Source organism: Rhipicephalus sanguineus, chromosome 5 (assembly GCF_013339695.2).
Source record: "Rhipicephalus sanguineus isolate Rsan-2018 chromosome 5, BIME_Rsan_1.4, whole genome shotgun sequence".
NCBI lineage: Eukaryota > Metazoa > Arthropoda > Arachnida > Ixodida > Ixodidae > Rhipicephalus > Rhipicephalus sanguineus.
Window position 1 is genome coordinate 5,241,475 of NC_051180.1, and position 15,984 is coordinate 5,257,458.

The window sequence follows — 15,984 nt, forward strand, 5'->3', positions numbered from 1 at the left end:
CACCACTCCGTGTTCACGAATTTTTAGAGCGCGGCTCTTGGCTCCTGCGTTGAACGCAGTCGCTGTCGGTGGCGTAACTGATATACATGTCTAAGTAACCGATAGACATGAAAAAATGAGAAAAAAAATACCCAGCATGGAATGGGACTTGAACCTGGGCTTTCTACGTGGCAGTCGAGTAGTCTACCACAAAACCACGTTGGTGCTTGAGATTCACTCGCAAAAAGACCCTATTGGCCTGGTGTGCGACCGATGGCGGCGCTGCGAACGGCGCCTGTATGACGTCAGAGCGGGGATTCGCGCGCTTTCGTCTGCTACGTAGGCCCAGCGCCGTGTTGAAACTTGAAACCACCGTTGTGGTTAATCTCAACAAAAAAGCAGTTCAATTGGTTATCTTGCACATGGTGGCTACTGACGCTGTTCGAACAGCCGTGGGTCTGCTTTTAACGCTCATTTAGAACTACAGCCCTTTGTTTCTTAGAACTGCGGCCGTTTGTCTCCGCGGCGAGTGCCGCGCAATGGTGAAGTGCTGCTCTGTACCTCAGTGTATTTCGTGCGCTCGTGAAAAAGGCGTTAGCTTTCACAACTATCCTAAGGACCCGAAGCTCAAGAAGTGGATAGTCAAGCTCAGAATGGGACAGCGTCCCACGCCTTCATCGACAATATGCAGCAAGCACTTCGCGGACAGTGACTTCTGCTACCCACCGTACGCGCCACTCTTAGGTAAGCTTGTGACCGCGTTTAAGCGCCTCGCCAATACTTAAGCCGTTTATTGCACGCAGACTATAAGCATAGGCGACTTACACCAGGTGCGGTGCCGCCCACAACCTGCCGCGAAGGCCCCTAGACAAGGAGCCGACGACGCGACCTCCGAATCGCCTCGCAGGAAAGCGCGCCTCGTGAGCTCGGCTGAGCGGCGCGGGATATCCGAGACTACGGCTGCGTTTGGATGGTTTACATACGCATAGGCGTGCGCACAGGGGGGGGGGGGCAGAAGGGGTGGCCGCCCCCCTCTAATCACATAAGAGGGGGGCGCAAAATCTGCCCCGTACATTGCCCCTTCTAGTCCCCTAAGAAGGGGGGGGGCGCAAAATCTGCCCCATACATTGACTTAGTAGGGTGGGGGGGCGCTGCGACGATCCTTTGCCCCCCCTAATGGGGAACCCTGCGCACGCCTATGTACATACGTATTTTACTTATGAAGACAAGCGCGCGCCTAGCGGAATGCTTATCATAAATTCATAAGCAAAACCTGTGGCCGCTGTTTAGTGCACATTCTCTAAAAGTTTTCACATGAGGCAGTGCAGACACTTTTTTAAAAGCGGAGCTCTTTAAGCTTTTCGTTAGGCTGTGTGGCGTGAAACTCGACCCAGCTTGCCTTTGCTACGTTAATCTCTGTGGCCCTGTGCGTGGTATAATCAGCGATTAACTATTGGTTATATTCTAATGCCCATGCGACGGACCTGTGCGGTGTTAATATGAACTACGACGTAATATCGTTCTCAATGAACCAACATTTCGGGACAAACTGCGATCATGGGCATCTGCAAGGGGGTGTGCAACAAGGCGGCACTTGCGCACTTGTTTGCAGGACGAGAGCTGCGACAGTAATGCGATCTCCGTTGACGGCCTCGACCGCGCATTCAACAACGTGGCCTGCGTCGTACACCTCGATGAGGCACGGCCGCGACCTTTCACAAGCTTTATCTACATACTTGTAGATGCTGAAGAACGGCACGCTTATTGAAATATCAAAAGAAACACCCAAACTAATTAGTATCGTACGGCGGAAACAAGATCACGAGCGAGAACACTCACACATAGTTTCACTTTCTAACCATGCAGCAATGCGGTCGGTGGCATCGGCTCACTCGTCGGCCATGTGGGGGATTTCTTGGCCCTGTCGATTGGGCCGCAACTAAAACAAGTTCAAGATTACACTCGAAAACATTCGTTGCAAGCGTTAGTTGACCGTCGCGAGGCTGTTCGTTCGACAAAGTTCCCGTCTGAAGCAGACGATCCGCATACAGGAGCAGCGGCTGCTGCACCGTGGTTGAGAGCGGAGTCCCCGCTCTGATGTCACACGCGAGAGGGCGCCACTCCAAGATCTCGAGGCCAATACAGGCGTCATGTTGCGCAAGGAATCGCGTTAGCCTGTGTAATATAGCGTGGCAGAAGAGTAAAACAACGAGTCATCACACAGTGCCAATTGCGCAACGAGTGTGTGGTTTGATGCTTCCCACCCACTGCAAAATGCTCAGCCATAATTCTTCATCGTCATCAACCACACGCAGCATCAACAAAGGTCACATAATACCTTACATATGCGTAGCGGGTGCCTCGCTTATCCGCAGAAAGACGAATACTTCACAAATATTATGATTTATGGCATAGTCGATACCTTGCGGAAAGCCAATACTTCAAACACACTCTGCCTTGCCCCAACACGAAGCTGCTCTCAGAATTCGCATTAAGCAGTATCGTAAACGTCGGTGAAATTTTTCATCACTGCACGCCGTAGTGGCTCGAGGATAGGAAATACATATTTCTGCTACGCATTAGGCAGCGCGGCGCAGTGTCGTTAGGTAAAGGGTAGTGAAAGAATAGAGCGGAGAAGAGACCGCCTACCCGAGAAATGTCACGACACCGAACGCCAGGTGCCCCATCAGATAAAACTCACAGGGTCCCTTATGCCTAAAACGACTGGAAGGCGGAAGCCGTCTTCTGTTCTCAGTCGCTGTTCGAAAGCTTTCTGCACCTCAAGTGGCTTTGCACTGCCTCCGTGATCGGCGTACCTTTGACCAAGCGGCAGTGTTATGAGATGACGTCATCATGTGACGCCGCGTTGTGTGACGTCACGATGACAGCATGACATGACTTTTTTTGCCACCCTCGTGTGGACGCCGCCGATGGTCAATTTTCGCGTTTGATGAGGCAGCTAAGGCTTTCGCCTTAACAATGTGCCGTGGCTGAACGCTTCTAAACCGAGTTCGTCGACCGATCGCTTGGTTTGGTTTGCTTTGGGAAAGGACGAGGCCATTGTTCTGCAGAGATTTAACTTTATTTAAGTAATGTCGTTGTCCTTGCCTTAGTTTCACCACAGGACAGAGACGCTGCTCGGTGCGAATGCACAGTGAACGAATGGATGCTACGAACGTCACTTTCATAACGGGGCGGTGACATGTGGCGCACGAAGAAGGACACGGACGAAGAAAGTGAAGACAGGACGATCCTGTCTTCCTGTCTTCGTCCGTGTCCTTTGTGCCCTGCAAGTTTCGACATGCATCACCACCAACGAGCCTTACATACCTTCAGGTGACCTGTGTAGAATAAACCACGCCAGTTGAGAGAGAGGTAATGAATATATTTACATTAAAGCAGACTATAGCACTGACATAGTGTTCATGGCGAACGCTGCCGATGATCTTCTTTTTCTTCTCTGTGTCCGCTCGCGCTCTTGCACAATAGAAGAATTCTTCAACATTCTCCGCCCCCGGAAAAGGCGCGCAGTTCGAATCCTCTAAGACAAGGAAAGTTCAATGGGGTAGAGATGTTGTACAGCTCTTCGTATGACAGAGCCGTTGGCTAGCTTCACAGAACAGGCTCTGATGTTCCGATCCCGTCCTCGGTATCGCTCTACGATTCTTCCTGTCTTCCAAAGCTGCCGCGGTGCTTTATCTTCATAGACGAGCACTAATTCACCTTCTTTAAGACTGTCAGATTCTTGAGCTTGAACACTGGCATGGTGCGCTGAACGTAGGCTCAGAAGGTACTCCTTTCTCCACCTTTTCCAAAAGTGCTCAATTAGCTGTGCGCGATGAATCCATCTTTTTGTAACTGTGGCCTTGGAGCTTGAAAGGTCGCTTTCGTGTTTGTGGTAGGGAATGCCAGTGATTCTTTTACCAGTCAAGAAATGGGCTGGTGTCAGTACTTCCATTTCTTCTGGTGACGATGATAGGTATGTAAGAGGCCTGGAGTTTATCACGGCTTCTACCTCGTACAAGACTGTGATCAACTCTTCTGGCGTGAGCCTTTGCTGACCAAGAATCTTCCGTAGAGTGGACTTCACTGTTCTTATCATTCTCTCCCAGAAGCCTCCCCACCATGCGGCCTTTTCTGCAATAAACTTCCATTCAAGCTTTCTTTGAGAGCAATATTCTTGAAATTGGCCATTGAATAAGGCACTCGATAAAGACGAGATTTCCTTTGAAGTCTTCTTGAAGGCTTGTGCATTGTCCGTATATACAACACAAGGTAATCCACGACGTGAGGTGAATCTTCGAAAGGCCAGCATGAAACTGTCGGCTGATACACTGGAGATCAGTTCTAAGTGTATAGCTCTTGTGACAGCGCACGTGAATAGAGCTATATAACTTTTTGAAGATAAATTGTCCGTTTTCACGTACAGAGGACCGGCGAAATCTATTCCTACAGTCTGAAAAGGATCGGAGCGACACACTCTTTCACGTGGCAAGGGTGCCACAGGGGCTCTCGCTGGTTTGGCTCTATACTTCGCACATGTGTTGCATCCACCGATAACTTTCTTCACGACCTGTCTGCCACGAGGTATCCAAAAGTTCTCTCTAACTTCAGTAAGAGTGTCTTGTACACCTCCGTGAAGGACGCGCCGATGACAGTCACGGACTAGAAGTTTAGTGAAGTGATGATGCGGAGGCAAGAGTACAGGATGCTTCACTTTTTCTGTTTCTTGAGTTAACTGTAGCCTGCCCCTTATACGTAGCCGCCTTTCCGCATCCAGAAAAGGATGGAGTGTCTTCACACTCGACCGTTGATTTAACAATTTCCCTTTCTCGAGTTCGTCAATCTCTTCCATGTATACCTCTTCTTGGACTACTTTAATCCAATAGTCTTCAGCTTTGTTCATGTCCCTCTCTGTTATGCTCGATAATTTCTCTCGAGGGCTTCTGTTTCGACAGTTCTGAATAAATATTAGGACCCACGCTGTAATTCGCAGGACTCTTGTAAGGTTCGAGTATCTTTGAAGGTCCAAAATCGGCCCAAATGTTTTCACATGTAAGACTTGCACGACGCTTGACTCGCTCAAGTCTGTTTCCTCACATGGCGTATTAGGTGTGTTCGTCGGCCATGTTGCTTCCTCCTCTCTTAACCAGGATGGACCTTGCCACCATAGTTTGTCGCGGCTCAGGAATTCCAACGCTGTGCCCCGTGTAAGATAATCTGCGGGGTTATCAGTCCCAGGACAATGTCGCCATCGAGTTTTGTCAAAGCTGCGTTGAATTTCTGACACTCTATTGCCAACAAACTGTTGCCGTTGGGATGGCGCTCCTCGGATCCAATGCAGCACGATGGTGGAATCGGTCCAGAAGGTCACGTCTATATTATGTTCAAATGTATTGAGGGTCCTAATAAGGAATGTCGCCAACCTAGTAGCAAGCAACGCTCCCAGAAGTTCGAGTCTGGGCAGCGTAACTTTCTGCAGCGGTGCTACTCTTGATTTAGCCATTAGGAGGGCCGTCGAGATGGTCTTGTTTTGTCCATCGTATCTCAAAAACGCACAGGCTCCATAAGCTTTCTGACTGGCATCACAAAACAGATGTAGTTGCGCAGTTCCATCTCCTGGCAAAGCATCCACCCAACGATTGATGGCCGTCTCTTGAATTTGATGCAATTCTGAGCACCATTTACTCCACTGTATACCAAGATCTTCTGGTAGCTCATCATCCCAATCAACCTTTCTCTTCCACAGCTCTTGAAAGAGTAGCTTCGCCTGTATAATGAAAGGTGCTATCACTCCCATCGGTTCAAATATTCTTGACACCGTCTGCAGAACAGATCTCTTACACTGTTTTCGTTCTGTCTGCAAGAATCCAAGCGCCGACTTTGAAGCAACCGTCATAACGTCAGTCGACGAGTTCCATATAAGTCCGAGCACTTTCACGGAGTCCGAAGAAATGTCGGTTTCCTCAGTCGCAGCAAACAATTCACGTAGAGCCTTCGAGTTTGATGCCCATTTTCTTGGACGCATACCTGCTGATTCTATCATAACGTTGGCTTTCCGGTAGATTTGCTTAGCTTCTTCCTCTGTTGGAGCTCCCACGAGAAGGTCATCTACATAAAAAGATTCAGCTAACATCTGGCCTGTAGGCTGTAATTTGCCCTGGATGGACGTCAGGTGTTGTCGCAAAGTGGCATTTAGTAGAAATGGGCTCGCTGCGGTTCCAAAGGGTACTCTGGTCATCCTCCACTCTTCAATTTCAGGTTCCCGATTTGCTGTAGTTGGAACGTCTTTGAACCAGAGAAACCGCAGGGCGTCTCGGTCTTCCTTTCTAATACCGATCTGTAGAAAGGCCTTCTCTATATCGGCCGTTAAAGCGATTTTATACATCCTAAATCGTATGAGAAGAGCCACTAAGTCAGTCAGCAGATTGGGACCTTTTTCTAAGCATTCGTTTAGGGAAGGGTAGTCAGGTCCATGGGCTGACGCGTCAAAGACCACACGTACTCTTGTAGTCGTAGACTCGCTTCGTATGACGGCATGATGCGGCATGTAATAAATCCTAGATGGTACCTTGTCACTTTCTTCAGGTTCTTTGGGCACCCGTTCAGCGTGTCCCATCTTCATATAATTGCTTATGGTCGACTCATATTCTACTGCGAAATCACGGTTGCGCTTCATTTTCTTTCCGAGTGACAACAATCTCTTTAAAGCTTCCGCTCGATTGCTGTCAAGTTTCTCGCCATCTTCTTTCCATGGAAGGGCAACCTCATAGCGACCATCGACAAATGAGAGTTTTCTCTGAAACTCTTCCAGGACCGAAGCATTGACTTTGGCTACGCTGTCATCCTCTGGTACTATTCCAATGCTCTCAAGTTCCCAGAACTTTCGTAGAACCTTGTCAGTAGTTTCGCTTGAGGTGTTCACACGTAGTACGCTCACTTGTGTGGCTAAATTGACCGATGTACTGAAGAAGAGTGGCCCTTGAAACATCCATCCGAATGTAGAACCAAGAGAGACCAAGTCGCTGTTACCGGAACAACGTCGAATCTCTCCTGTCATGAATTTCCACAAGTGATCCGCTCCAAGCAGGAAGCTTATTCCAGGTACAGCGGTCATTCCAGGTGAGAATAGCTTGTCAGCAATGGGGCACCCGCTGTCTTCAATCTCTTTTATGAACTCATGGTTCACTGGCACCTGCAGTACGTCGTTGCAAATGAAGGGAATTTCAATAGCTTTGGACAATAGCTTGTCCAAAGATGTTGATAGTAAGACTAATTTTTCCAAGCTCTTTCAAACCGAGCGTCTTGGAAACGTCTTCTCGTATAAAGGTGCGTTGGCTACCACTGTCTGCTATTCCACGGATGTAGGCGGACTTCGTGTGCCCTATAACCCACAGTCGAAAGGTTTGCAGCAAAACGTCTGCGCCGAGACTTGCGTATGAGCTTGTATGAAGGCTGTTCATTGCGACTGCACTTGTGTTACTTGGAATTTCGGCCTTCTTTGGCTTCCATGTCGGATCACACATTGAAGACACATGTCTTCCTTGGCATTTGCCGCATTTTACTTTTCGTCGGCAGGTTTTGGCTCGGTGACCAACCATGGTACAGCGAAAGCAGCGGTTTTCTGAAGTCAGCTTCTTTAGTTTTCCTTCTCTGCTTATATTGCAGGTACACTCTTCAGTAATATGGTTGGCTGAACCACAGAATACACACGCCTTGTTGTCTGTCTTCGAGGACGCGCATAGAGCTGCTGTTGTCGGGGGCTGTGAAGACGAAGCACCTTTCACTCCAGGTCGGGAGTATCTCTTTTCCATACTTTCATTGCTTCGGCTTCGTTCGCGGCTTTCTACTTCTATTCGAAGGTACTTGAGCAAACCTTGCAAGTCATCGTCTGCGCAAATGTCGCGTCTGCTACCAGGTGTCTCGTTGGAAGATGATGCACCGCTGGCTTGATCCCGGTGGTATCCAACAACGATGTCTGTCGGTAAAGCCCTGAGCAATATGTCGGTCATCATCGTGGCGTAAGTAGCCGAACTAATGTTCAGGCCTTTCAATCCGCGTATGTGGCATTGGACAAAATCGTACAAAGTCCTTAAGCCCTGGACGTCATTGGAGCGCGTGACGTTCGGCAGCTCTCGTAAACGTCGCAGGTGCTCCTGAATTATGAGACGCTTGTCCCCGAAGCGACTTTTGAGGATGTCGATGGCATCATCATAACACTCTTCCGTCGCCTGAAGGCCTTCTATCGCTTTTGCCGCTACGCCACTCAGTATGTTTCTTAAGTAATGAAACTTCTCTCCCTTCGTGAGTCCTTCATTCTGGTGAACTGATGCCTTAAATTGTTCCCAGAATCCAGGCCACTTACAAATTTCTCCAGAAAATGTCTGCAGCTGAAGCGTTGGTAGCCTTATGGATCGTTGGGCACGATTCTCCTCACGCAGTTGAACCATAGGCGCTGCTGCCAGTGGCGCTGTCACGGACGACGGCTGGCTAAGTCGCAATAGTGCCTGTCTAGCCTTTAATTCTCCGATCGTTCCTCTAGCAGCATCTTGGTATCTCATGACCGCCTCAAATTCCGCAGCGAACTCCTCGTCGGTAATGTGCTCCTCTATCATCTCGTTCAACTTGTCTAACTCCGCGTTGTTCGCTTCCAGTCTTTCGGTCAGTGACGCTATAGTGCCGATGTTGTCGCTTTCTAAAACGCCCTTAGCTTCATTGATGAGGCGCGTGTTCATTTGTCGACGCGACGTGCGCTTTTCTTTAAGACGGTTCATTGTCTCTCTCACAGTTGTGATTGCTGTCGCTCACCTTCACATTCGTAGAACGGAGCTTGCTTTCACTTTCGTTGATGGGCCTGCTTGAAATCACAGTCCCAGTCTGGCTTTCCGTTGCACCGTTGACATCTCTGTCACCGGCCTGGTTGGCAATGTCCTCCGCTGGTTTTCCGAGAGGCTGTCTTCCGGTAGGGAGGGTCCTGGCGCGTAGAACTCCCGGGTTTCGGCACCACTTGTAGAATAAACCACGCCAGTTGAGAGAGAGGTAATGAATATATTTACATTAAAGCAAACTATAGCACTGACATAGTGTTCATGGCGAACGCTGCCGATGATCTTCTTTTTCTTCTCTGTGTCCGCTCGCGCTCTTGCACAATAGAAGAATTCTTCAACAACCTGTGCGCCACCAATTTCGAAAAAAAACATTTAACACGAAAGTGTTTTCTGCCGGGGTCCACCAAGATTTGGAAATACGTCAGCAAAATGAATGCCATCAAATGGCAAAGAAAAAAACACTATAAGAAAAAGTTCCGGCGTTGACAGGAGTCTAACCAATGACCTCTAAGTCCGCGACGATGGCAGGCGGGAGTTTAGCCCACTGAGCTACCGCCAAACTTATAACGGAGGCTACATGAACGCGCCTTTTATCTTTCACACTTGCCTCTCACAGTGCTCTTGCATAGATGGATGGACGGATGGATGCTACGAGCGTCCCCTTTATAACGGAATGGTGACGTGTGTCACCAGACTCGAAAAAAAAAATAATAAACGCGCCGTTGCTGCGACCGTCCCATTCGGCGCGTTTTCGTTTAACACAGCGCGAGGTGGTGGCTTCAGCCCAAGTCTCGCTCATAGCGTCCATCCATATAGAAAAAAAAATTCACCCCACCTCCCCGAAGGGAATCGTGAGGAAATGCGAATGCATTTCTTTGGGCGTGAGTGTGCGGCGAAGTAATTATATAATAAATGACGAGACGGTGATTTGTAGGGTAACCATTTATTTAACACCTGTTTGTGTTATCGTTGCACTTGACGGCCACGATCACTGCCTTGTGGTCGGTAAAGTGCACGCTCAGAAAGTCTTTGAGAAGCATGCGGGCGTCACAGTTTCGGGTAGACTAGATCAATGCAAGTACCGTGAATAGTTGTGGGGCAGAGTTCGGATGCGGTAGAGGCACACTGCATAGAGTGCTTGGTGCGCATGTACTCGACAAGCCACTATCCACTCGTCTTTCGCACGTCAACGTTAAAGTCACCAACCAAGACAACGGGGTCAGAGCTTTCGGAGCGCGCACAGACACTTTCCATGGCCGCATCGAGCTGCGCGTGAACGGCGTCTCGGGCGAGGTACACGGTCACCACAAAGACTCCGTCTCCGGTGTAGGCGAGCATGTACATGTCCTCGTACGGAGCGAAAGCCGGCGAACGGGTCGAGAGAGAGTAGAGCGCGCGCTCCGCTCCATTTATATACGCTTGCGAGCGAGCGAACGGGAGAGTGGGGCGCCCGCCGACAAGAGAAGCGCCGAAGCATGCGCCTACCCTCGCCCACACTCTCCCACACCCGCGGGAGCTCCGCCGAGCTCCCTAAAGCCCCTATACGAAGGCGGGGCTTTAGAGCTCCCGCGATGCGAGCGCCCTCACGCGCCCGAGCGCGCTCCTCCTCTCCACTCACTCTCCGCTGATCCGCCCGCACCACCTGCTCCGGTTGCTAGGGGCGAGGAGGAGCGCGCGCGCTCGCAGCTGTTGCTATGGGAGAGGGGGGCGGGAGCGGAGAGATCGCGGACGCCGCACGGCGCCTGACATAGCTGGACTAAGAAATGCATTCGCTTTTAAAATAGCTCTCCGACGCTGGCCTGGCTGTCACACCGCGTTTCCGTTCGCCCTGTGAGAATTAACTGGCAGGCTAGAGGGAAGACACAACGCGCGTAGCGTTTCTCTTCGCGTTTCACGACGCTTTGGAGGAGTGCGTATCGAGTATCAGTGTTTACTATGTGCTTGTTGATTCCAAGGAGATTAAAAAAATTGCTGTAGTGGCGATTATTGCGCAAGAGTGAAGCCATGCCCACCAAAAGATGGCGGCTGCGCCCGCCATCTTAGTAGGGGCAAGATGAACCATCGCCGTTTGGCGAAGGAAAGCGAGCGTTTTCTTCGCACGCCAGACGAGTTTAATATGGCAACTTTTACGGGTCAGATATTGCTCCAAGTGTGTCTTTGTGTTACTAGTTTCGTAAATAAGCCTCAAAGTCATGGCAAATTTTATTGGCGATCAATCGCCGATACTCCTCTGGGCGGGTTACTTTTGTCGGCAACAACGATCTTTTATTTTATAATTAACGTAGTATTTACACTAACAGATCAAAGCCATCTGATCTCCAAGTAGGCACCACCAGAAAAGAGCATGTTTCTGAGCTCTTTGGTGGGCAAAAGCTGGCTTCACTTTCGCTGGCAAGGCGTTGCGAGAGCTTCCACTCCAGAATTTTTTAAGACGATAGTCTTTCCTGGGATACTTAAACGGAGAAATTTTGGTCTGTCTTTCTGTTTGTCGGCACGTCACTCGATTCAGCCCCTCGGCCAAAATTGAACCACTTGCCCAAGGGCCAGCCATCTTGAACGGCTGACTAGGTTGATACTTGTGTACATTGTCGATCAAAAAGCAAACATTGCGCATATCTGAGGCGCAACATCACTAGGTACGTATTAGGTGGTGTGTTCCTTTAATATAAAATGCATACATACGTAATTCTAAAGACCCTAGTTTCTTAAGCTGCGCTGAAAATGCGACTGCGCTGAAACTTGCCTTCCTCCGTGCCCCCTGCACGAGCTCATTGCTGTGTTTCGGTTTCGGTTCTGTATTGCACTGTACGAATGCCATGGGGCGCCACTCTGGCATTCCTGTTTTACCCAGGCGACGTGTAAATAAAAGAGTGTGTGAAGAGTACTCGCTGAGTGCGGACGTTTCTTCTGCTTCAGCGCTTCGCGCCAAACCGCGTGTTCGGGCTGGCTGGCGTCCCCGCCGGTCGCGTTGGTCACCGCCGGTCTTCGCCTGCTGCTGCTCCGGGACTACCAGCCCGCAACACAGCACTCATGTTTCCCGACGTATTGCCAGATGGCGTCCATATCTCACGCAGCGCCTCTTCTATCGTCTTCAGACGACATTTGCAGCGAAGCACGCAGATACGCGGCCAATTTTTTTTTAAACCTCCTTGGTTGATTCCATATTTGTGCGGGATTCACAGCGTACATGTAAAATTAAAGTGAACTGCAAGTCGTCATAACTCTCATCGAACCTTTAGTATAAACGCGCCCGATCTCACGTCGGTGATGATGTACTGGGCAGAATTCACGGTTTACCGATGAACCTCCGCAGCTTCGCCCACTCATCATCATTCACTCCGTGGATATGCTGTGATTTTTTTCTTTTTATTTCTGCGCTACCGTTGCTGCCCAACGCTAAGAGCGTTGGTTGCTGCCGTGTGCTCGCTGCGATCGTTCAGACACCATGGGAATGGTGGGTAGTACACGGATTGGCCTAATCTTCGTACTTACGGCTTCGAACGCACTTGTGGCTTTCTTTATTGCTGTGTTTTGGCGTTCGTTTCGGATAAAAAAATGAACCGTTATGAACTTCGTGACCAGATTTGAATTGGTGAGCTTAAAAAGGTTAAAGTGGTGAAATGGAACTGCTGACTTTTGCTGAACTTCGTCTTGCGACAAAGCGGATGCACGCGACGCGCAGCCAAATGGAGCCAAAAGGACGACGTTTTGACAAATCCGTGTACTTCCCATGCTGGCTGAAGCGCCACGCGTTGCAGCTCCCATAGACACTAGTACCAGAGTTCCCTCTATTGTATCTATACGAAACTCTATGTTCCTGGGGTCCTCCAATGCTTGCACCTTGATTATCATGACACAGCTTCGAAGCGATCAGTCTCCAGCTTTGAGATCTGTCCATTATTTTCAAACCTTCGATTTTCATCCCACTGGCCACATAATCGAACGATTCGCTTCACTGAAGCGGGGAGTTATCAGAGGAAGTGCGAGATGGGCACATCCTTCTTTTGATGCAGAAGCGTATGGCATTCAGGACAGCGTTGAACGTGTGCTCTACAACGAGTAAGCAGCAGTTAAAAAGGAAACATTCGTGTGTTGAGCAAAACAACGCCAGCAATCGTTTATTTCGGCAGCCGTGAAATATTGCGCTAATATTATCGTCGTTTTCCTGTAAATAGAATCTCGTGAGAAACAAAACCATTCCTTCTTTCTTTCTTTTTTTTTCTTGATGCTGCCAGTGCCCCCGAACGAGCCAATCATCACCGACCAGAATGGGGAGATCCTTCCCAGCAAGAGCATCATTGGGCCATACAACGAGGGAGACCGCCTGCTGCTGGTTTGCCAAGTCGAAGGAGGTGAGCTTGTTCTCTATAACACAAATGCTCCTCGCACAAGTCGAAGCACCGCTCTGACCACGGGCCGTCCTGACCGCGTGTCGCCTAATGTCCACAGGCAGTCCTCCGCCGGTGGTCACGTGGTGGCGCGAGTCGTTCCTGCTGGACGACCAGTACAACGTGACCTCTCAGGGGATCTCGAGGAACGAGCTGCTTCTTCCCTCTCTGGGCCGCAATGACCTCATGGCCACCTTCACCTGCTTGGCCACCAACAACAACATCTCCTTCCCGGTGTCTGCCAGCGTCACGGTCGACCTCAACTGTAAGCATGCACAACTGCTCTGAGGCTAATGGATGCGTGTATGGCCGCTCGTAACTGGACCTCAACTGAAATTGCTCCTGATGATAATGAACTGCCTTCAATTACCGATGGGCACACCCATAACAACTGCGCCTTAATGAAACAAAGTAGAACCTCGTTGCTGCGTTAGGGCCCGCTCACGCTAGCGGCACGGCAGCTCGCCGTCTGCTGCTTTCCGTTCTCAGGCTGCCGTGCGCAAGCGATTTCGTTCGCGCACGTCAGCCGTTCTTTGCCGTTGGAAGAATAGGTCCGAGACCCATTTTCGTGCCTTTCTGCGGCTGCCGGAGACCACCGTGGCCAATCAGCGACGGAGGAGCGGTTGCCATGACTACGGCGCGACGCGTCGTCTGCTTTCGGCTTTCCGCGTCATGCGCGTCTGCCGCGGGACGCTTCGAGCTGCTTGCTTTCTGCTCCCCGTTTTTCAAGCTAGAAGTGCGCATGTCGTTCGTGTCATTGCCAGGCATGGTTCCAGCAGTCAATAGAGCCTTTTAGTCTGCCCGGCATTAAAATAAGCGTCGTGTAAAACCAAATGAAGTGTCCCCAAGCTGGCGCCAGGTCAAGTGGCGCCAGTTATGGAGGATAAAAAACAACTAACAAACGCGTAATCCATGTCCTCCGAGCATTCAGACGCGCTCATCTCGACTCGCTAAGCCTACAGCATTGATTATTTGAGCACGGGTCTCAAAAACGGGGCTGAATCGGCACGAATACTTTGCTGTCGAAGCTTAACCCTTTAATGCCTGAAATATGTAAGCGTCGAAGAAAAAAATTGTTTTTCATTTTTCAGCTTTAAATAGCAACCTTAACTTAAATCAGCAGTTGTATTATCCAAAATGCAACTTTAATGCATACTTTGAGGTATGTCGCGAATTCGCGACAACCGGCACTTAAGCGAATAGTAGCTCAATATGTTCAGTGCAACGCAAGTACGACATCGCCGCATCAATGAAGCGGATCTCTTCAGGGCGACGTAACTTGGAGTCGTCATTGTTGTTAAATGCAAGTTTGACTTTATTGCCTCCTACCAATCACGTGACATCGTGTCGGCCACCGTGTGTGCCCTAGACTCCGCTGCCCAGTATAGCCGACTTCTTGGGAGCCGACAGAATAACATGAAGGCGACGGCACCGAGAAATAGATCTAGCTCACCACGAGACAGAGCCAGTCCTTTGTTCGAATTTTTCTGCGTCGCAAACAGATTGCTCTACTGAACGAGGTGTTCCGGGAAGGTGTCATAAAAAATTCCTTGAAATAGTCAATAGGAGCTCGGACAGTGTCACATTGAGAGTATGGGTGGTTTTCCGGCGTGCCATTTCCTGCTGTTCTTGACAGTCTTTTTTTTTCCACCGCACTGCATGTTTTAGAGAGGCACTAGCTTGGCTGCTCTACTACGTCTTCGTCTTCATCCTCACTGCTCGATGAAGACACTCGTGCTTGTGCATGAGGATCGTCATCGACAACTTCGTGTTCGCTGTCACTGAGACAGCTGTCGTCACTTTTACCTTGAGGTGGCAAGCGCGTGCGAAGCCTTTTTTTCCCATAAAATGAGCGGAAGTCAATCATGAACTTGTCATACAGGCAGTCGTCACTGACTGACTCAAATGCCGGATGTCGCGAATTCGCGACATACCACAGAAGCGAGGATCGCGCAGGAAATAACGCACTTCAAAACAACGTGACATGTCGTGTGTAACCTCTTGTATGCGTGTACATCAAAAACATTTTATAGGAGATGGAACTTACGTCCCTCGGGCAGAAAACAACGAAGTGAGAGCTGTTGCACGTGCTTCTCGCTATCCGGCAACAGATACACAATACTGGGTTCCAGCTTGCAATACCTTACATGCAATGGCGCTAGATGTCTCATGCTGAAAGCTACGTTCGCCGGAAATACGTGGCAGCCGCCGGTGAATGTATCAACGCGTTTCGTGTGTTACTTAATCGGCGTCTTTCAGTATGTCGCGAATTCGCGACAACCGACAGTAAAGGGTTAAGGACACGAATCTTAAAGGTTAAGGACACGAAGCAAATGGAAGCACCTATTCGGAACTTGCACGCTACAGAGCGCACGGCGGCCACTTGATAGATTCGAGGTGGACGACAACCGCTTTTAGCAGTGCGGCCATGTTTTTCGGAGGCTTGCCGGCGAAGCTTGCCGTGCAAGTAGGACAGCTCTCGCGCGCGCGGCGACGGCGGACGTTCTGCGGCACCGCGCCGTTGCGGCAGGCTTGCCGCTAGCGTGAGCGGGCCCTTACCGTTTCGTACGGTTTCCCGGTGGCAACGTTCGCGCTATCATTGTCAAGCGAAACTGCCTGATGGTTTAGGGAATTTGGATTCTACGTTCTCTCGCGTAGTACGTTTGTTTTGTTTTTTTTTGCGTGTGTGTGTGTGTTTGTGTGTGTGTGTGTGTGTGTGTGTGTGTGTGTGTGTGTGTGTGTGTGTGTGTGTGTGTGTGTGTGTGTGTGTGTGTGTGTGTGTGTGTGTG

The 15,984-nt window shown here is 49.8% G+C and overlaps 1 protein-coding gene across 2 annotated transcripts in view; it reads left to right on the forward strand.

The window, feature by feature from the left end:
* The window catches only part of LOC119393137 (nephrin), a 609,317-nt gene that overhangs the window by 470,406 nt on the left and 122,927 nt on the right, over positions 1 to 15,984 (forward strand). For both annotated transcript variants that reach the window (XM_037659958.2, XM_037659957.2), the window contains exons 3-4: positions 13,043 to 13,159; positions 13,257 to 13,460. In XM_037659958.2, coding sequence (XP_037515886.1) covers positions 13,043 to 13,159; positions 13,257 to 13,460 — 321 coding nt within the window. The remainder of the gene's footprint in view (positions 1 to 13,042; positions 13,160 to 13,256; positions 13,461 to 15,984) is intronic.